Source organism: Balaenoptera acutorostrata, chromosome 11, assembly GCF_949987535.1.
Source record: "Balaenoptera acutorostrata chromosome 11, mBalAcu1.1, whole genome shotgun sequence".
NCBI classification, from domain to species: Eukaryota; Metazoa; Chordata; class Mammalia; order Artiodactyla; family Balaenopteridae; genus Balaenoptera; species Balaenoptera acutorostrata.
The window spans coordinates 50027746-50050927 of NC_080074.1; the positions used below are offsets into that span (position 1 = coordinate 50027746).

Sequence of the window (23182 nt, forward strand, 5' to 3'; positions counted from 1 at the left end):
TAATGGGGCTATTAGAAAATTGGCTTGCATTATATTTCTGTTGGGCATTGTTGGTCAGAGCAACATAAATTTGTGGTAGATATTATATTAACCATCTTTGATGAAGGGCTTCCTACCACATTGGTTTTCTAACCACATTCTTTTCCTTGCTTTCTGGTCATTTGCAAGAAAAATTTTAAGAGGCACCCCCCTCTGTAAAGGTTTGAGAGCCCCTAGAATTTCCTTTTTTACTTGCTTCCGACCACAAACGAATGATCAATGTAATCTCTGGATGAGGAATCAACATTTTACAAGGGCAAAGGGAGGAGGTGCACAAAAATTTCCAATCCCTGGATGGTGTGAAGTGAAAGTGCTTTCAAAGTATCCCACAAGAATGGCACAGGTGGGCATGATGGGTCTGTCTCCTCGTCAAAAGACCCAAGGAGTTGAAAGGAAACTCTAACTACAACACCAAAATGCCACAAAACCATAGTTATTAATACCAACTAACTAGCATCTCTGTCTATCTGTCACCATCTCATCTTAAAAAACTTGTGAAAATACGTAATCCTGATGAGACTTCAACTAGGTATAAATACCAGTAGCAAAAGGAGACACAGTACATTCTTCTGATCATCTGCAGATCAGCTATTAGAAAAGAGAGATCAGCTACGTCCTTGGGACCTGATCAACCTAATACAGGAGCTACTGATTTCAACTACTTCGCCCAACTCTCTCCGAAACAATGAAATATACCAGTTATTTCTTAGCTTTTCAGCTGTGTGTGATTTTGGGTTCTTCTGGCTCTTACTGCCAGGCCCCATTTTTTAAAGAAATAGAAAACCTAAAGGAATATTTTGTAAGTATGACCTTTTAATAATACTTGCTTGTGGTTGGAATGACTGATGTTTGATGTTGACTTGTAATTGTATCTATGATGGGCTCTCATCTCTAGCCCACAGTCATCTTGAGAAGACTTGGTGTTATTGTGACTGTTGTTGGCTGGATGTGTTTTTTTGACTAAACGATCTAGATAATGCTTTAACTCTCTGCTCAATTTGCTATAGAGATTTAGTGGTGATTCATGAATCCTCCAAAAGATGGGCATAATATGGGTATAATTTAGAGCGTTGCTAATTTTGTGATGAGAGTCCGTTCAATTATGATGTCAAGTAGTATGCATACTGAAAAAATGACTAGGTCTTTGTTTCTGATTTCCTCAGGCTGCTATGATGGTGACAGTCAAAGGAAGGTCAAGATTAGCATTAAAAATGGTCATTTGAAATAACTGATCAATTAAAGAAGATGAGGTCCTTAAAGCTTTGGCTTAAAAAAAAATCACTTACAGGTGTTTTTCTCCAAAAAGTGGTTTTAAAATTTGACTGTCCCATCCAGATTGTCTGTGAATTACTCTTGGAGTAGTCATTTGCTGAGATTTTTTGTAGGAGTTTAATCTGGTTTATATTTAAACATTTTTTTCTTTCATTTTATGAGTTTCTTAAAATTTTTACCTATGGTTAATTAAAATAGCTTTTTGCATTTTAAATATTTTATTATATGTCCAAAATTTAGCGACTATAATTACAGCTGAAGCTATCTTTTAAAGCTGACGTAATACCTTATAGGAGGGCACAGGTAGAGGTTATAGAAACTTGTACCATAGCGGGGCAGTATTTTATAGTGAGATGGTTTTGCTGGGGTTTTTTACTAGACCTAAAAATACTTTCTGTCCCTTACTATAGTTATTTGGGACAACTGAAGTATCATCAGCCTTGTTGAGTTCATTTGTGAAGTTATATTAGTAAATAAGAAAGCTAAAATAGCATGATAGTCGTTGGCTGTATCCAACATGATAGCTTTTGAGAAAACATTGTTAGAACTAAACAGAGTGTTGAAAAGAAAATCAGTGCACATTGTCAGCATCCAAGTTCAATAAAACTTGAAGTCCAGTTTTAGGGCAATTTATGGACTAATTGTAAACCAATTTTTTCCTGTTTTGTTTTGTTTTCTCAGAATGCAAGTACCCCAGATGTGGCTGGTGGTGGGCCTCTTTTCTTAGAAATTTTGAAGAATTGGAAAGATGTAAGCTGAACATTTCCATTTGGCTAATTTTCCTATTGCTTATTTTCTGATGGATAAATTCACATCAACTTCTCTTTGTGCCTTTTTCTCCCAAGGAGAGTGACAAAAAAATAATTCAGAGCCAAATCGTCTCCTTCTACTTCAAACTCTTTGAAAACTTAAAAGATAACCAGATCATTCAAAGGAGCATGGATATCATCAAGCAGGACATGTTTCAGAAGTTCTTAAATGGCAGCTCTGAGAAACTGGATGACTTCACAAAGCTGATTCAAATTCCGGTGAGATGATCTTAATTCTTTTTTGTTTTGTTTTCATTGCAGAGGCTCTTGCAAAGCACTACATTCCCAGAAAGTAGAAATTAGCTACTGGGTACAGTTGTTAAAGCTATGAAATGAACCTGTGGCCAAAACCTCTCTTTACCAATTCTGTTTGTGTTTTGGGTGACTTTGCAAAGTCAGTTATGCGAGTCACTTAAATTTGTGATTTGGGAAAATACTGGAATTATGCCTACAGCACAAAGATAGGTGAATGAACAAATCAGTGAGAAAGAAGTAGTGAAGAAGTGGGGGGGAGTATTGAAAAGCAGTTCTCCCATTGCCCCTTGTTTGTGTGTTGGAAATTCTCTTGCTTTGAATAGGAGGTTGCATGTCTTAATGGAAAGAGCAGTGGGAGGGCAGGGGGAGAAGATGTGTGTTGCTCCTCCCAGCTCAGCCGCCAAAGAAATGTGTGATCTCAGATGAATCACAGGCCTGGCTGGGGCTGTTTCCTCATCTTAAAAGGAGCCTGTTGGGTTCACTATAATTTCTATGGTCTCTTTGCTCTAAAATTCTACAGTGCCATGGATAGAAAATGAGAATGAGATAGGAGAAAGGTATGACCTTTGAGGAGACAAAGGTCCTCCTACAGCCAGACTCTGGTCAACCTCTCAGATTGTGCAGCCCAAGTAGAGGAGAGAGTGTTTGTTTACAGAAAAGAAAATAGGTAGAATTTATACCTTATGAAAGAATTGTTCTATCAATTTTTGGATACTAGAACGTCTTGGCTGGAGAAATCCTTAGGCTCCTAAGCTTTATCTTATCAAATTGTCTTGAGTCTTTAAAGTTATGGTTTCTAGAAGCTGAAAAATAACTTTGAAGCATAAAGACGTCATATTTTCCAAAATTTCATCTAAGAGACAAAGGCCTCCAGATTTTTTGGGGGGCGGGGGGTTGGCTTTGTTATAAATAGGCTTGAATGAGAAGAGGAGGGGTCCTGTTATGACTTGTGCTCTCAGGATTTGTGCCCAGCTCTCCCTATAACTGGGTCTGCCTCTCAGCAATCTCACATAAGCTCCTAGGAACTGAAGTAAGTGCTTGCTCTTCAAGATTTCTCTAGTCTCCAGTATGTTCGATGGTATAAGTGGCTTGGAAAAATTATAAGACCATTACTACTTCCACTGGTAATGTTTTCTGGTGTTCAGCAGTTCTCCATTGGTTGCAGGCTAGAGAATGAAAAAGCACTTATTCCTAGCCCAGTGCTGCCTCTGGCTTGCTGTTCAGTCCTGGATGAGTCTCTTAGTTTCTTGGTGATGCTTTGAACACTGGAAAGTTCAATTTATCACTTGTAAACACACACCTGGTAGAAACTTTTCTACTCTGCTGTAACTGGGCCTTGAGAAAAAAAAAAACTGTTGGTCCCATCCTTCCGGAAGCTCCAAGCCTCCTGCTTCACAATGGGCAGTCTTGAGTGAGCTCTCAACCATTGTCTTTTTTTGCTCAATTGCGAACATATTTAAGGCACGTTATGCCTTTTAGTCCTGTAGCCTAGAATCTCCCAGTCATTCTCAGAAATGTGGCAAGGTGGCTGCAGTGTTTCCAACTTTAGAAAGACATCTAGTGGCAGAGCAAAGATGAAAGTAAATGGTCCTCATTTTATGAAGCATGACTTCACCTAAATGGTCCTATTGGGTAGAGTGAGAAAATAGTTCAATTTGCTGGAATGGAAGGCAGGGTACCGGGAAATTTGCTTTCATTCCTAATTTTAAGTGTTATATACCAGTTATTGATTATTGTCATGTAAATATGATCAGCGTTTATTTTTAATCCCATTATGGACATGATGAGACTGACCTAATTTGGGGGAAATTAAAAATTATGATTTTCATCCAACTTGGACTTGGTGTTTACAAAGTACTGAACCTATACCAGTGGTTTTCAAACTTTGGTGGTGCCTGAATCACCTGGTGATGTTAGTAACTACACAATGGCCCAGGCCTAGTCTGATTTCATACACCTGGGTGTCTGAGTTCTTCATTAGGTCTCCAGGTTATTCTTCTACACACCAAAGGTGAGAGCCATTGGCTATAGTAACTCATTTGATACTTATAACAAAGACTAAGTACAAAGTGATAGAAGTGGTAGAGAGCCTAGAGGTCGTCTAAACAATCTCCTCATTGTTCAGAGGAGAAAACAGAGATTTGGAGAGGCTAAGTGACTAGTTTAAAGTCACATGTATTGCACACACACAATTCAAACACACATTTTTTTGTCACTACTTCAGGGCTCTTTCTGCTATATAATTTTCAGAATTCTGTAGTGGTAAATTAAAGGATATGTAATGTGTCCCACCATGTTACAGCACAACTAGCAATTTAATTATAATTTTAGTCTTAATCACTGAAGGAACCAACATTACATAATAAGGTAATATATTGCTAGTGAAAATAATTTATTTTAAAGGAATACTTCTACTTTCTTGGACCATGACAGCAGACTATCCTAATGATTTGTATGCCTGAAATTAATTTTGCTGTTTTCTTTCCCAATAGGTAGATGATCTGCAGATCCAGCGCAAAGCCATAAGTGAACTCATCAAAGTGATGAGCGACCTGTCACCAAGATCTAACCTCAGAAAGCGGAGGAGAAGTCAGAATCTGTTTCGAGGCCAGAGAGCATCGAAATAATGGTCATCCTGCCTGCAATATTTGAATTTTTAAATCTAAATCTATTTATTACTATTTAATATTTTACATTATTTATATGGGGAATATATATTTAGACTTATCAATCAAAGTATTTATAATAGTAACTTTTATGTCATGAAAATGAGTATCTATTAATTTATGTGTTATTTATAATTCCTGTATCCTGTGACTATTTCACTTGACCCTTTTTTTTTCTGACTAACTAGGCAAGTCTATGTGATTACAAGGCTTTATCTCGGGGGCCAACTAGGCAGCTGACCTAAGCAAGACCCTGTGGGTTGTGCATTTATTTCACTTGATGATATAATGTATGCTGATAAATGAAATGATGCCATCCAGTTACTGCCTATTTTAGACTATGCCTTCTGAGCCATTGCTATGATGGCATGTCAGACAGCACTTGAGTGTGTCAGGAGACATGACTTGTCCCCTGATAAAAACATAGCATCTCTTCTCATCTCATGCCTGGTGCTTCAGAATATTGCTGACAATTGTGATTGTACCCAAATGGAAAGTAATACGTTCATTTATCAATATTTAATATATATGAATAAAGTGTAATTTCATAACTATTTATGCTGTGTCAGACTTTTTCTAAAGTGGGGGCCAGATTAAATGAACCACGGACTAATGAATTAGTAGAAGGAGAGTCATTTTTAGCTGTGGAAATATTAGAGTTGGATTAAGACCCATTAAAATTGGTGTTTCTCTCTGCTGCCGATTTGTTGGTTTCCAGTGTTCCATTTGGTAGCTGTTTGAGTTATCTCTCCAAAATATGGATGTAATTATGTAGCCATTTACTTCAGAGCTTCTTCTGTGGAAAGTAGTCCAAATTGTTTAGCTTGGCACACAAAGGTTTATTTCTCCTTTCTCCCTCAGCTCCCCATGGCATCCTTCATCTTGGTATCCCCTTTGTCCTCTGGCCACTTTGAGCAAACACCATTTGGTATGGAATAGTGAGTGGGAACTCTAGGGAGAGAAGCTTGGATTGGAATCTTGGTCCTGCCATTACAAGTAGTGTGACCCTCATATTCTCTAAGTTTCAGTTTCCTCATCTGATAAAGAATTGTGCCTTCCTCATAATATTGTGGTGAGAGTTTATTCTTTCACTCAAGAAATATTTACTGCAGCACCTACCATGTGCCTGGTGCTGTTCTAGGCACTTGAGATACATTTGTGAACGAAACAAGCAAGGATTCCTGCCCTCGAGGAATTTAGAATTCAGCAAAGGGGAGACAGATTATAAAAGAAATACATAATATGTTAGTAAATTGCATGGTATGTTAGAAGGTGAATGGTGCTACAGAAAAAAGGTAAAAAGGAATGGGGGAACTGGGAAAGCTACAGGTGGGACAGAGCAAATGGGCTAGAGGTTTAAATGAAGTAATTATAATTGGCTTCATTGAGGAGATAACAATTGAGGAAGCACTTGTAAGAGCTAAGAGAGGATTCTAGGCAAAGGGAACATCTTTGCAAAGGCTCTAAAGTGGAAACTTGCCTTGAATGGTAAAAGAAGAGCCAGCACTCCAGTGTGGTTGGAGCAAAATGAGTCAAGAATATCTCTAATTTTTTAGCTGAGCAACTAAAAAGATGACGTTGTCATCACCTGAGATGGGGAAAGTGGAGGTAGCAGGTTTTGGGTGGAAAACTAGAAATTCAATTTTGAAAGTTAAGTTTAAGGAATCCATTAGATTTCAGGAGATGCTGAGTAGGCTATTGGGTATATCAGTCTGGAGTTGAGAGAGAACTCTGGACGGTTGATGTAAATTTAGGAGTTGAAGGTAGAGCAGGTATTTAAAGACCTAATACCAGCTGAACTTATGAAGGTCATGAGTTTACATAGTGAAAAGAAGGAAAGCAAAGTATTGAGTCTTAAGGCACACTATCTTTAAGAGGCTGGGGAGAGACCAACCAAAGAGACTGAAAAGAAATGGCCAGTGAAATAAAAGGACAACCTAAAAAATAAGATGTCCTGAAAGCCAAGTGAAGAAAACATTTCAGGAATAAACTGTATTAAATGCAGTTAAGTCTGGTCAAGTGAGGACTGAGAACTGAACACTGGATTTAGGAACATGGAAACCATTGCTGACCTTGGACAAGAGAAATTCAGTTGGAGGGTGAGGGTAAAATCCTGATTAGAATGGGATTAAGAGAGACATTGGAGACAATAAACATGGATAACTCTTTATAGAAGTTTTTTTTGTTTTTTGTTTTGCAAAGGAGAACAAAGAAAGGGGTAGATGTCAGGATATGACATCAAAAGAAGTTTTAAATTTTTTTAGTTGTTGCTTTTTAGATGGGAGAAGAAGTAGTATGTTTACATATTAGTAGAAATGATCTAAGAGTAAAACAATACATGATGTAGGAGAGAGAGGAAAGAACTTCAGAGTACTGCCATGAGTAAGAAAGAGAGATGAACTGAGGACACAGAGGAATTGGCTTTAGGCAGGTGCACAAAAAATTTATCTTTGTTAAGGGGTAGGAAGGTAGACTATGTGGGTTCTGATGTTGGTAGCTGAGTAAATGTGGTGGTGAGAACTTTTGGAAATTTTAACTGGTTGTTTAAAATTTTCTCAGTGAAACAGAAAGCTGAGAGTGAGGTTCAGGGAATGTTGGAGGCTTGCGAGAAGCAGAAGAATGGATGGATCAGGAGAGTGCAATGTAGATTACCAGGCAACTTTAAGGGCCCATTGAGGTCCAAGGTCATGAAATTATGGAACACCAGTTGGTGTAGTTGAGTGTTTGTCTCTATCCACATTGAGCTGTGGGTGAAAATATATAGAGAAGAGACAGACAGTTACGTTTAGCAGACTTTGATTTGGCCAAGTAAGTAGGATAGGGAGAATGAGGACAAGGAAGTCAGGGGGATACAAAAGGGTGTACTCATGATGGTTCATGAACTGGTAATGAACTCTAAGCTGGTTAAGAAGGGGAAAGACTATTAACAAGGTTGCTGAAGGAGGGTAAAGAAGTGATTACATGAAAGGATATCTGCCCCACCTCTGGACCCGAAAGATGGGTGAGAAAACAGCCACCATTTGAGGAGGATGGAAGGGAAGCAGTGTCTTTAAGGGAAAATCAGTTTATCTTTTGAGTATGAGGAAGTCAAGGATAGGATGAATTTGGTTAGTGCGGGACTGTGAATTCCAGATCCAGTGAGTTAGGGGTATGAGAGGAGGTCATAAAAGGGAATGTACATAGGGATGTGTTGTGAGTCTGGGACTTCTCATGATCACTAACATAAACAAGGATAATGGATATAATGAGATTAATTCTACTGGCTTTGGGGTATATAGTGGGGGCACAATGGTGAGTGTCAAGGGCAGAAAGGGTTAGTTGTCTGGGGCTTCCTTCTCAACTACTTTATTTAATGCTCCCACAGCAATACTGTTAAGTGAAATAGTTTATGTAAAAGCATCGGTTTAGTCCTTGACAATAATCAGAGGCATTATTTTGATTGTTGGGTAGTAGCTGAATACCAGTGGGTGAGACTCAATCCCCATTCCCTGGGCTTCTTCTTCCAGTCTAAAGTTTTTATCAATCATTTCCAACAAAGTCAGGCTTCCCCATAAAAAAAAAAAAAAATCATTGTACAGCCACTAAAAAGAATGTCTTTCCTTTTTAGTTTTATTGCCTTCTTTTATTTTTCACTAAAATTTTATGTTAGCCATTATTAAATAATTATACTGAATAGATAGTTGATTGAAAGAATTGGGGAGGATTGAGGTAATCTTGGCCTGTCTGGAATTCAATCGACATCTGAATGCTTATAGAGAAGGAAAAATATCTTCTCTTTTTTAAAGGCAGCATTATTTATTATATATTTTTTTAATTTATTATTTTTTTTGGTTGCATTGGGTCTTCGTTGCTGCACGCGGGTTTTCTCTAGTTGTGGCTAGCGGGGGCTGCTCTTTATTGTGGTACGTGGGCTTCTCATCGCGGTGGCTTCTCTTTTTGCAGAGCACAGGCTCTAGGCGCTCAGGCTTCAGTAGTTGCAGCAAGTGGGCTCAGTAGTTGTGGCGCACAGGCTTAGTTGCTCTGTGGCATGTGGGATCTTCCCAGACCAGGGCTCGAACCCCGGTCCCCTGCCTTGGCAGGTGGATTCTTAACCACTCTACCACCAGGGAAGTCCCGAGAAATATCTTTTTTCTCTATCGTTTTAAGCTCTTGACTGGGATCCCATAACAAAAGACAGATTAACAAGAGAAAAGCATACGTTTATTTAAATTATATGTGACAGAGAGACCTTCACAAGAATATAAAGACCTGAAAAAGCAGTAAAACCTGAGTGTTTTTATGCTAGATTTGGTGAAGAATGGAAAAGTGTAGTAAATGGTGGGACACTTAGCAAGGCCTGCTGCTGTTCAGATTCCCCTCTGAGTTCCTTGTCATCAAAGACTAGAATGCTCCTTTCCTCTGGTTATGTGACCTGCTTCAGGAGAAGGTCAGAAAGTCTTTTCTGTAAATGCTTTTTCTCAAATTCCTTCAGCGTGAAATATTCAATACATCAAGGTGGCATAATTTGGGGTATCATGGCCTGAACCCTGTCGGGCTCACAGGAGAAAATACAAAGGCAAGAGTTTCTTATCCTGCTCTCTTTACCTAGAATGAGAATCTGGCAACCCCATGACAAGGCTTCTTTTGGGCAGATGGTGATGAAAGATCAAAGGTGAAAGTGCCATCATGATCAGAGCTGCAGATGTAAAGCCACATCAGAGAACCATTGACATCCTGGGTATGGCCACCCCCAGGGATGTGTAAGAGGCTGGTGTAAAATAATACTAATGAGTAACCAGTGAACATGTGCTATGGTTAAGAGCTCTTTTTCAGGATTCAGGTAGACCTAGATTTCATTAGTTGCAAAACTTTAGGAATGTTACTGACTATCTTCAAGCCTCTTTTCTTTCATCTGTAAAATGGGAACTGTAAGGTCATCATGAGGATTACATTTTTTTTTTAACATGTTTATTGGAGTATAATTGCTTTACAATGGTGTGTTAGTTTCTGCTTTATAACAAAGTGAATCAGTTATACATATACATATGTTCCCATATCTCTTCCCTCTTGCGTCTCCCTCCCTCCCACTCTCCCTATCCCACCCCTCTAGGTGGTCACAAAGCACCGAGCTGATCTCCCTGTGCTATGCGGCTGCTTCCCACTAGCTATCTATTTTATGTTTGGTAGTGTATATATGTCCATGCCACTCTCTCACTTTGTCACAGCTTACCCTTCCCCCTCCCCATATCCTCAAGTCCATTCTCTAGTAGGTCTGTGTCTTTATTCCCGTCTTACCCCTAGGTTCTTCATGACCTTTTTTTTTTCTTTTCTTAGATTCCATATATATGTGTTAGCATATGGTATTTGTTTTTCTCTTTCTGACTTACTTCACTCTGTATGACAGACTCTAGGTCCATCCACCTCACTACAAATAACTCAATTTCGTTTCTTTTTATGGCTGAGTAATATTCCATTGTATATATGTGCCACATCTTTTTTTTTAATGTAAATTTTTTTTTTTAAATTTTATTTATTTATTTATTTATTTATTTATTTGTGGCTGTGTTGGGTCTTCGCTTCTGCACGAGGGCTTTCTCTAGTTGCAGCTAGTGGGGGCCACTCTTCATCACAGTGCGCGGGCCCCTCACTATCGTGGCCTCTCTTGTTGCAGAGCACAGGCTCCAGACACGCAGGCTCAGCAATTGTGGCTCACGGGCCTAGTTGCTCCGCGGCACGTGGGATCCTCCCAGACCAGGGCTCGAACCCATGTCCCCTGCATTGGCAGGCAGACTCTCAACCACTGCGCCACCACGGAAGCCCAGCACATCTTCTTTATCCATTCATCTGTCGATGGACACTTAGGTTGTTTCCATGTCCTGGCCATTGTAAATAGAGCTGCAATGAACATTTTGGTACATGACTCTTTTTGAATTATGGTTTTCTCAGGGTATATGCCCAGTAGTGGGATTACTGGGTTGTATGATAATTCTATTTTTAGTTTTTTAAGGAACCTCCATACTGTTCTCCATAGTGGCTGTATCAATTTACATTCCCACCAACCGTGCAAGAGTGTTCCCTTTTCTCCACACCCTCTCCAGCATGTATTGCTTCTAGATTTTTTGATGATGGCCATTCTGACTGGTGTGAGATGATATCTCATTGTAGTTTTGATTTGCATTTCTCTAATGATTAATGATGTTGAGCATCCTTTCATGTGTTTGTTGGCAATCTGTATATCTTCTTTGGAGAAATGTCTATTTAGGTCTTCTGCCCATTTTTGGATTGGATTGTTTGATTTTTGTTATTGAGCTTCATGAGCTGCTTGTAAATTTTGGAGATTAATCCTTGGTCAGTTGCTTCATTTGCAAATATTTTCTCCCATTCTGAGGGTTGTCTTTTGGTCTTGATTATGGTTTCCTTTGCTGTGCAAAAGCTTTTAAGTTTCATTAGGTCCCTTTTGTTTATTTTTGTTTTTATTTCCATTTCTCTAGGAGGTGGGTCAAAAAGGATCTTGCTGTGATTTATGTCCTAGAGTGTTCTGCCTATGTTTTCCTCTAAGAGTTTGATAGTGTCTGGCCTTACATTAGGATTACATTTTTTAAAATGCACGTAAAATGCTTAGAAGAGAGAGAAAATGCTTTGTCAAGAGTAACTATTATTATTAATGCTATTTTCATTGAATAAATCAATGAATCATTGTTATTACCTTTCTCACCATGACAAGTTCTCTTTAGTTTTTCTTGACCTGAAGAATTTTCCACTTCTAGGAGAATAGGAAGAGAGAGCAAGTAGCAAAGGAAGTCAGTCAGTCAGAATCCATCAACTTTACTTTGTTTTAATTGTGTTTTCATTGGCATCATATATCATTACTTAGGCTAATATGTAAGCTTTGTGAGGTTTCATGTCTCGGGGTCATCAGGGAAACATGAAATTTGGAACTGAAGTGTACAGGGCTTGTAAAACTGACCTAACTTCGAGTCATTCAGCAGTTGTGTGACCTTGACTAACTCAAAAGGTATTGGGTGGATCAAATGACACATTTTTGTGATTGTCAGTTGCAAATTTCTCTGGAAATGTGAGAAAGTATTGTTAGGGGAAACACTGACTGAAACCGCCCGCCCTGGCCAGACACTATAGTAACCACTTGCATGAGTTATCTTAACAACAGGAGGTTGTCCTGGAAAGGGACGCAGAACTAACAAGCCACCACCAACTGGAAGAATTCGGGAAAGGTCAAAAGGAGACAGGAGACGCTAGTCCTTATGTCCTCCCAGAATCCTTCTCGCTGGAATCCATCTTGGCTGAGCGATGTGCGCACCACCAGGAAGGACCCTGAGTCAAAATGATTGGCCAGAGACAACCTGGAAACTAATTCCATCACCATAAAACTCAAGACTGCGAGCCACATGGCAGAGCAGTCCTCCTGGGTTCCCTTACCCTGCTGCTCTCCAACTGGATGCCCCTTCCCAATAAAATCTCTTGCTTTGTCAGCATGTGTGTCTCCTCGGACAATTCATTTCCAAGTGTTAGGCAAAAGCCCACTCTCAGGGCCTGGAAGGGGTCCCCCTTCCTGCAACAGTATGATGTTAACACAATTCTTTTCTGGGAGGAACTTTGTAATATTCTGGATGCAAAGATTAATGAACTGCATGAAATGAGGAAATATAGCCTATTTTTTGATTCCTTGAGTTTCTTTGGGGCTTAAAGGATCAACTAAATTCTAATTTCTTGTATTTCTTTAAAACTTGTCAGCTCTTACTCATAAAACTTGCCTTAAGAAAGGCAAGTTCGGGATTATCCTGGTGGTCCAGTGGTAAAGAATCTGCCTTGCAATGCAGGGGACACAGGTTCAATCCCGTGTCAGGGAACTAAGATCCCACATGCTGAGGGGCAACTAAGCCCACGCTCCACAATTGCTGAGCTCGCGGGCCTCCACTAGAGCCCACAAGCCACAAACTACAGAGCCCACCTGCCCTGGAACCCACACGCCACAACTAGAGAGGAAACACCCATGTGCCACAACTATAGAGAAACCTGCATGTGGCAACGAAGATCCCACATGCTGCAACTAAGACCTGACGCAGCCCAAAATAAATAAATTAAAAAAAAAAAAAGAAAGGCAAGTTCGTTTTAAGAATGTGTAGTGGAATTGTCTTGAATCTTTAACTCATTTGTTTGACCTTGGAGTTCCCTCCCATTAAAACAGACTTTCTGTGATTGCTGTTAGAGAAAAGTGATGTAACAATGGAAAATGGAGAGAGGACTTTCAAGATGGCGGAGGAGTAAGATGTGGAGATCACCTTCCTCCTCACAAATACATCAAAAATACATCTACACGTGGAACAACTCCTACAGAACACCTACTGAACGCAGGCAGAAGACCTCAGACTTCCCCAAAGGCAAAAAACTCCCCATGTACCTGGGTAGGGCAAAAGAAAAAAGAAAAAACAGAGACAAAAGAATAGGGACGGGACCTGCACCTCTGGGAGGGAGCTGTGAAGGAGGAAAAGCTTCCACACACTAGGAAACCCCTTCACTGGTGGAGACGGGGTGTGGGCAGGAGGGAGTCTTTGGAGTCATGGAGGAGAATGCAGCAATGGGGTGCAGAGGGCAAAGTGGAGGGATTCCTGCACAGAGGATTGGTGCCAACTAGTACTCACCAGCCTGAGAGGCTTGTCTGCCTACCTGCCAGGGTGGGTGGGAGCTGGGAGCTGAGGCTGGGGCTTCAGAGGTTAGATCCCAGGGAGAGGACTGGGGTTGGCTGCGTGAACACAGCCTGAAGGGGGTTAGTGTGCCATAGCTAGCCGGGAGAGGGTCCGGGAAAAAGTCTGGACCTGCCTGAGAATCAAGAGACCATTGTTTTGGGGTGTGCGAGGAGAGGGGATTCAGAGCACCACCTAAACAAGCTCCAGAGACGGGTACGAGCCGCAGCTATCAGCACAGACACCAGAGACGGGCATGAAACGCTAAGGCTGCTGCTGCAGCCACTGAGAAGCCTGTGTACAAGCACAGGTCACTATCCAGACCTCCCCTCCCAGGAGCCTGTGCAGACCACCACTTCCAGGGTCCCGTGTTCCAGGGACAACTTCCCTGGTAGAACACATGGCATGCCTCAGGCTGTTGCAACATCACGCTGACCTCTGCCACCGCACGCTCGCCCCACATTCCGTACCCCTCCCTCCCCCTGGTCTGAGTGAGCCAGAGCCCCCTAATCAGCCACTCCTTTAACCCTCTCCTGTCTGGGCGAAGAACAGATGCCAGAGGGTGACCTACATGCAGAGGCAGACCAAATCCAAAGCTGAACCCCAGGAGCTGTGCGAACAAAGAAGAGAAAGGGAAATTTCTCCCAGCAGCCTCAGGAGCAGCGGATTAAATCTCCACAATCAACTTGATGTACCCTGCATCTGTGGAATACCTGAATAGACAATGAATCATCCCAAAATTGAGGCAGTGGACTTTGGGAGCAACTGTAGACTTGGGGTTTACTGTATGCAATTGACTAGTTTCTGATTTTTATGTTTATCTCAATAGAGTTTTTAGCATTTGTTATCATTGGTGGATTTGTTTATTGGTTTGGATGCTGTTTTCCTTTTTTTAAATTACTTTTTACATTTTAAAATTATTATTATTTTTTTTAAAGGATTTTCTTATTTATTTATTTATTTATTTATTTATTTTTGGCTGTGTTGGGTCTTCGGTTCGTGCGAGGGCCTTCTCCAGCTGCGGCAAGCGGGGGCCACTCTTCATCACGGTGCGGGGACCGCTCTTCATCGCGGTGCGCGGGCCCCTCTCCATCGCGGCCCCCCCCGTCGCGGGGCACAGGCTCCAGACGCGCAGGCCCAGCAATTGTAGCTCACGGGCCCAGCCGCTCCGTGGCACGTGGGATCCTCCCAGACCAGGGCTCGAACCCGCGTCCCCTGCATCAGCAGGCAGACCCTCAACCACTGCGCCACCAGGGAAGCCCCTAAAATTATTTTTTAATAATACTTTTTTATTTTAATAACTTTTTAATTTAATTTAATTTTTTTCTTTCTCTCTTTTTTTCTCCCTTTTCTTCTAGCCATGTGGCTGACAGTGTCCTAGTCCTCTGGCCGGGTGTCAGGCCTGAGCCTCTGAGTTGGGAGAGCTGAGTTCAGGACAGTGGACCACCAGAGACATCCAGGCCCCACGTAATAGTCAGCAAGATTTCTCCCAGAGATCTCCGTCTCAACGCTAAGACCCAGCTCCACTCAACGAACAGCAAGCTCCAGTGCTGGACACCCCATACCAAACAACTAGCAAGACAGGAACACAACCCCACCCATTAGCAGAGAGGCTGCCTAAAATCATAATAAGTTCACAGACACCACAAAACACACCACTGGATGCGGTCCTGCCCACCAGAAAGACAAGATCCAGCTTCATCCATCAGAACACAGGCACCAGTCCCCTCCACCAGGAAGCCTGCACAACCCACTGAACAAACCTCACCCACTGGGGGCAGATACCAAAAACAACAGGAGCTACAAACCTGCAGCCTGCGAGAAGGAGACCCCAAACACAGTAAGTTAAGCAAAATGAGAAGAAAGAGAAATACACAGCACATGAAGGAGCGAAGTAAAAACCCACCAGACCAAACAAATGAAGAGGAAATAGGCAGTCTACCTGAAAAAGAATTCAGAGTAATGATAGTAAAGATGATCCAAAATCTTGGAAACAGAATGGAGAAAATACAAGAAACGTTTAACAAGGACCTAGAAGAACTAAAGAGCAAACAAACAAGGATGAACAACGCAATAAATGAAATTAAAAATTCTCTAGAAGGAATCAATAGCAGGATAACTGAGGCAGAAGAATGGATAAGTGACCTGGCAGATAAAACAGTGGAAATAATTACCACAGAGCAGAATAAAGAAAAAAGAATGAAAAGAATTGAGGACAGGCTCTGAGACCTCTGGGACAATATTAAATGTACCAACATTTGAATTATAGGGGTCCCAGAAGAAGAGAAAAAGAAAGGGACTGAGAAAATATTTGAAGAGATTATAGTTGAAAACTTCCCTAATATGGGAAAGGAAATAGTCAATCAAGTCCAGGAAGCACAGAGAGTCCCATACAGGATAAATCCAAGGAGAAACATGTCAAGACACATATTAATCAAACTATCAAAAATTAAACACAAAGAAAAAATAGTAAAAGAAGCAAGGGAAAAACAAAAAATAACATACAAGGGAATCCCCATAAGGTTAACAGCTGACCTTTCAGCAGAAACTCTGCAAGCCAGAAGGGAGTAGCAGGACATATTTAAAGTGATGAAAGGGAAAAACCTACAACCAAGATTACTCTACCCAGCAAGGATCTCATTCAGATTCGATGGAGAAATTAAAACCTTTACAGACAAGCAAAAGCTAAGAGAATTCAGCACCACAAAGCCAGCTTCACAACAAATGCTAAAGCAACTTTTCTAGGCAGGAAACACAAGAGAAGGAAAAGACCTACAATAACAAACGCAAAACAATTATGAAAATGGTCATAGGAACATACATATCGATAACTACATGTAAATGGATTAAATGCTCCAACCAAAAGACATAGACTGGCTGAATGGATACAAAAACTAGACCCGTATATATGCTGTCTACAAGAGACCCACTTCAGACCTAGGGACACATACAGACTGAAAGTGAGGGGATCGAAAAAGATATTCTATGCAAATGGAAACCAAAAGAAAGCCGGAGTAGCAATTCTCATATCAGACAAAACAGACTTTAAAATAAAGATTATTACAAGAGACAAAGAAAGACACTACATAATGATCAAGGGATCAATCCAAGAAGAAGATATAACAATTGTAAATATTTATGCACCCAACATAGGTGTATCTCAATACATAAGGCAAATCCTAACAGCCATAAAAGGGGATATTGACAGTAACACAGTAATAGCAGGAGACTTAAACACCCCATTTTGACCAATGGACAGATCATCCAAAATGAAAATAAATAAGGAAACACAAGCTTTAAATGACACATTAGACAAGATGGACTTAACTGATATTTATAGGACATTCCATCCAAAAACAACAGAATACACTTTCTTTTCAAGTGCTCATGGAACATTCTCCAGGATAGACCATATCTTGGGTCACAAATCAAGCCTTGGTAAATTTAAGAAAATTGAAATCCTATCAAGTATCTTTTCTGACCACAATGCTGAGACTAGATATCAACTGCAGGAAAAAAAACTGTAAAAAATACAAATACATAGAGGCTAAACAATACACTACTAAATAACCAAGAGATCACTGAAGAAATCAAAGAGGAAATCAAAAAAACCTAGAGACAAATGACAATGAAAACACGATGATCCAAAACCTATGGGATGCAGCAAAAGCATTTCTAAGAGGGAAGTTTATAGCTATAGAAGCCTACCTCAAGAGACAAGAAAAATCTCAAATAAACAATCCAACGTTACACCTAAAGGAACTAGAGAAAGAAGAACAAACAAAACCCAAAGTTAGCAGAAGGGAAGAAACCATAAAGATCAGATCAGAAATAAATGGAATAGAAACAAAGAAAACAATAGCAAAGATCAATAAAACTAAAACCTGGTTCTTTGAGAAGATAAACAAAATTGATAAACCTTTAGCCAGACTCACCAACAAAAAAAGGGAGAAGACTCAAATCAACAGAATTAGAAATGAAAAAGGAGAAGTAACAACTGACACTGCAGAAATACAAAGGATCATGAGAGATTACTACAAGCAACTATATGCCAATAAAATGGACAACCTGGAAGAAATGGGCAAATTCTTAGAAATGCACAACCTTCTGAGACTGAACCAGGAAGAAATAGAAAATATAAACAGACCAATCACAAGCACTGAAATTGAAACTGTGATTAAATATCTTCCAAGAAACAAAAGCTCAGGACCAGATGACTTCACATGCGAATTCTATCAAACATTTAGAGAAGAGCTAACATCTATCCTTCTCAAACTCTTCCAGAATATAGCAGAGAGAGGAACACTCCCAAACTCATTCTATGAGGCAACCATCACCCTGATACCAAAACCAAAGATGTCACAAAGAAAGAAAACTACAGGCCAATATCACTGATGAACATAGAAGCAAAAATCCTCAACAAAATACTAGCAAACACAATCCAACAGCACATTAAAAGGATCATACACCATGATCAAGTGGGGTTTATCCCAGGAATGCAAGGATTCTTCAATATACACAAATCAATCAATGTGTTACAACATATTAACAAATTGAAGGATAAAAACCATATGATCATCTCAATAGACGCAGAAAAAGCTTTTGACAAAATTCCACACCCATTTGTGATAAGAACCCTACAGAAAGTAGGCATAGAGGGAGCTTACCTCAACATAATAAAGGCCATATATGACAAACCCACAGCCAACACCATTCTCAATGGTGAAAAACTGAAACCATTTCCACTAAGATCAGGAACAAGACAAGGTTGCCTACTCTCACCACTATTATTCAACATAGTTTTGGAAGTCTTAGCCATAGCAAGCAGAGAAGAAAAAGAAATAAAAGGAATCCAAATCGGAAAAGAAGAGGTAAAACTGTCACTGTTTGCAGATGACATGATACTATACATAGAGAATCCCAAAGATGCTACCAGAAAACTACTAGAGCTAATCAATGAATTTGGTAAAGTAGCAGGATACAAAATTAATGCACAGAAATCTCTTGCATCCCTATACACTAATGATGAAAAAGCTGAAAGAGAAATTAAGGAAACTCTGTCATTTATCATTGCAACAAAAAAGAATAAAATACCTAGGAATAAACCTGCCTAAGGAGACAAAAGACCTATATGCAGAAAACTATAAGACACTAATGAAAGAAATTAAAGATGATACAAACAGATGGAGAGATATACCATGTTCTTGGATTGGAAGAATCAATATTGTGAAAATGACTATACTACCCAAAGCAAGCTACAGATTTAATGAAATCCCTATCAAACTATGAATGGCATTTTTCACAGAACTAGAACAAAAAAGTTCACAATTTGTATGGAAACACAAAAGACCCTGAATAGCAAAAGCAATCTTGAGAAAGAAAAATGGAGCTGGAGGAATCAGGCTCCCTGACTTCAGACTATACTACAAAGCTACAGTAATCAAGACACTATGGTACTGGAACAAAAACAGAAATATAGATCAATGGAACAGGATAGAAAGTCCAGAGATAAACCCCTGTACATATGGTCACCTTATCTTTGATAAAGGAGGCAAGAATACACAGTGGAGAAAAGACAGCCTCTTCAATAAGTGGTGCTGGGAAAACAGGACAGCTACATGTAAAAGAATGAAATTAGAATACTCCCTAACACCATACACAAAAATAAACTCAAAATAGATTAAAGACCTAAATGTAAGGCCAGATACTATAAAACCCGTAGAGGAAAACATAGGCAGAACACTCCATGACATAAATCACAGCAAGATCCTTTTGGACCCACCTCTTAGAGAAATGGAAATAAAAACAAAAATAAACAAATGGGACCTAAGGAAACTTAAAATCTTTTGCACAGCAAAAGAAACCATAAACTAGACGAAAAGACAACCCTCAGAATGGGAGAAAATATTTGCTGATGAAGCAACTGACAAAGGATTATTCCCCAAAATATACAAGCAGCACATGCAGCTCAATATCCAAAAAACAAACAACCCAATCCAAAAATGAGCAGAAGACCAAAAGAGACATTTCTCCAAAGAAGATATACAGATTGCCAACAAACACATGAAAGGATGCTCAACATCACTAATCATTAGAGAAATGCAAATCAAAACTACAATGAGGTGTCACTTCACACTGGTCAGAATGGTCATCATCAAAAAATCTAGAAACAATACATGCTGGAGAGGGTGTAGAGAAAAGGGAACCCTCTTGCACTGTTGGTGGGAAAGTAAATTGATACAGCTACTATGGAGAACATTATGGAGGTTCCTTAAAACACTAAAAATAGAACTACCATGTGACCCCTCAATCCCACTACTGGGCATATACCCTGAGAAAACCATAATTCAAAAAGAATCATGTACCACAATGTTCATTGCAGCACTATTTACAATAGCCAGGACATGGAAGCAACCTAAGTGTCCATAGACAGATGAATGGATAAAGAAGATATGGCACATATATACAATGGAATATTACTCAGCCATAAAAAGAAACAAAATTGAGTTATTTGTAGTGAGGTGGATGGACCTAGAGTCTGTCATACAGAGTGAAGTAAGTCAGAAAGAGAAAAATAAATACCGTATGCTAACACATGTATATGGAATTAAAAAAAAAATGGTTCTGATGAACCTAGGGTCAGGACAGGAATAAAGATGCAGACTTAGAGAATGGACTTGAGGATGCGGGGAGGGGGAAGGGTAAGCTGGGACGAAGTGAGAGGGTGGCATGGACATATATACACTACCAAATGTAAAATAGATAGCTAGTGGGAAGCAGCCGCGTAGCACAGGGAGATCAGCTTGGTGCTTTGTGTCCACCTAGAGGGGTGGGATAGGGAAGGTGGGAGGGAGATGCAAGAAGGAGGGGACATGGGGATATCTGTATACATATAGCTGATTCATCTTGTTATACAGCAGAAACTAACACAACATTGTAAAACAATTATACTCCAATAAAGATGTTAACAAAGGAAACAATGGAAAATGGAGAAAAAAACAGTCTCCCCTTGAGTTTCAAAAGCCTAGGATGTTAAAAAATCAAAAGATTTATGAGATAGAGAAATAATTTGAGTGAGAAACATCATGAGCTAGAGGAGCAAGGCTCATCCCAACAGTGAGACCCATAAGAAACTCACTTGTCTAAAAGGTATAGGGAGAACTAGAAATAAGGGGATGGGGGAGAATCTGACAGAATCATGTGGCCCTGAATGGAGTCTTTATCTATAGGTCAGCCCCCTTCTACTTGAGCAAACCATACATCACCTTGACTCACACAAACAGCATTTTTCTAAAGGATATTTTCTTTGATTTTCACAAGAAATTCTGGGAAATCAACTCTACTTCAAGCTAGAAAAATTCGTTGATATTTCACCAAGCACTAGAATATGACTTTGCTTTATATTTTTCTGTTTATATTTTAACAAACATGGTTGACATTCTTCTTATTCATTGTCACAGTGGCAGCTGAAGAGTAGTACAATGAATGCAAGCAGGCAAGAATCGGAATAAAGCACTTGCTCTTTAGCCATGAGAAAAATGATATTAATGATGAATGAAAAATGAAAAATAATTTCTGTATGTTCATGTAACTTACACCTACTGCTATGAGTACATCAAAACCTTTATTAGTATAGATAGAAAAAAAGAATAGCAACAACAGCAAAATGGATAGAAATTTGACCATTCTTACGCCTAGAAGAAGATTTTGTGGGCTGGAGTACGTTTTTGGTAGAATCCAACAGCAATATATAAGTCTGTTGTCGTCCATACTGCTTGGGGACACCCACCAGCAGATACTTAAGGTCATCATTATTATTTGCCCATCATTAGCTTTAAGAAGGTGAACTTGCTGCTCTCTAGGAAGTACTGGTTATTAGCATATTCACTGGGGCTGGGCTACCTCAGAATCCAAGGATGTCACTTCAGAGTCATTCCAAATATGCTAATCCTCTTTGCTGCTCAGGTGTTCTGAGGACTTTGCCTAGACAACTGGAAATCTTTCTGAGAATTCAGGCATCCATTGGTGAGCTAATAGAGACCTAGCACATAAATGATCTATAGCTTAGGCCTTCAGGTTCAGGGAAAATGAGCCGATATTGTATAGTATGGAAACTTTAAAAAATGCTAAACAAATATAAGAGAGCAGGTAGTGTTACATGGCTGTGTGGGTGGTCCTACTTTGTCTCAGTTTGGTGAAGTAAGAGTTGTCTTTAGCTTTGAAGAGCAGATGGTGTAAAACAAACAAAGACGTCTCAGCAGAATAGACTTCAAACGTGGGGAAGTGAAGTAAGCTGATTCAAGGGAAAAGCAAACTCATTTATCTCTAAAGTAAAGGTGCCTAGTCCACTTCACACCTCATGGGAGTGTGAGAAGAGGACCAATCAGTTAAATCAGTTTTCTAATCGCTGATATAGCAATTGCCCAGTTCAGCTTAATTGCAATGTTTGATCATTAAGACACACATGGGTGAGCGGATTCCATTTTTATTTCTCTTTTTCAAGCTTATGTAGTTTTACAACACTTGTACTTGACCATAGGGGTTAAGCAGACACCTTGACACCGTGCTACTTCCCAAAACCCAGGAAACAGGAAAATTTTTCCACTGTAAGCCACTCAAAGACCACAGTTATTTCCTGGTTAAACCAAATAAGAACTCAGTATTTGTCCTAATACATATGCTCTCATGAAAACAATTTACCTTCAGGTCTATTGCTTATTCAATGCTTAAATCCTACCATTCTCAAAGAAAAGAAAGCTTACTAAGGCATAGCCTATTTGTTCACCTATACATGCAGTAGAGAAAATAGAAATGTTTTAAATTGGTGGGGAAAAATAAATGAATCTTTTGTGTCTCAGAAGATTTTACTTTGTGATTTGAAAAGAAATGGGAAGTACAAAGAATGTTCCTGGAGCTTCACAAAAGTGTACTCAGTGGATCCCAATAGGGTAATTGTTCAAAATTACCTTAACACAGTTGTGAGCTTTGTATGAACTTTCAAGGAATTTTATCAGGTTTTACGAAGAGTATTTCTTTCCATTTGGAAACATGTCAAATACATCTCAATTTTTAAAACCTTTTTAAAGAAAGAAAATTATGAGTAATTAATCTTTGAGCCTTTCTAGGAGCTTTCTGGTGTCCAAAATGATTTCTCACTACCTTAGGTGGTGAATCATCTTTGATGCTGTAACGAAGGTCTCTAGAGAGGGTCTTCACATGCCCCATGGGGATGTGAACAAGCCAAAGGAATTGAAGGAGGAATACTGTCTGTATAAGTTGAAACAGAATGATCAAGTCTAGGGATAGTTTCAAGCAATTAGGAAGGATAAGCCTGCCAATTAGCCTCCAGAATAGTTTGTCAGATGCAAATAAGAGTACTTATAGGGTCATTGCATAAATTAAGAAAGAAAATGTAAGTTGCATGGGACATGGGGCAATTCTTCATTGCACAGAATTGTCT

At 39.6% G+C, this 23182-nt stretch overlaps 1 protein-coding gene across 1 annotated transcript; it reads left to right on the forward strand.

Annotated features, from left to right (window-relative positions):
- The first annotated feature begins 724 nt into the window (after window positions 1-724).
- IFNG (interferon gamma) lies at window positions 725-5002 on the forward strand. The gene is made up of 4 exons (XM_007195053.2): window positions 725-838; window positions 1993-2061; window positions 2157-2339; window positions 4868-5002. The coding sequence occupies exons 1-4, from the start codon at window positions 725-727 to the stop codon at window positions 5000-5002; spliced, it is 501 nt and encodes a 166-aa protein (XP_007195115.1).
- The last annotated feature ends 18180 nt before the right edge of the window (window positions 5003-23182 follow it).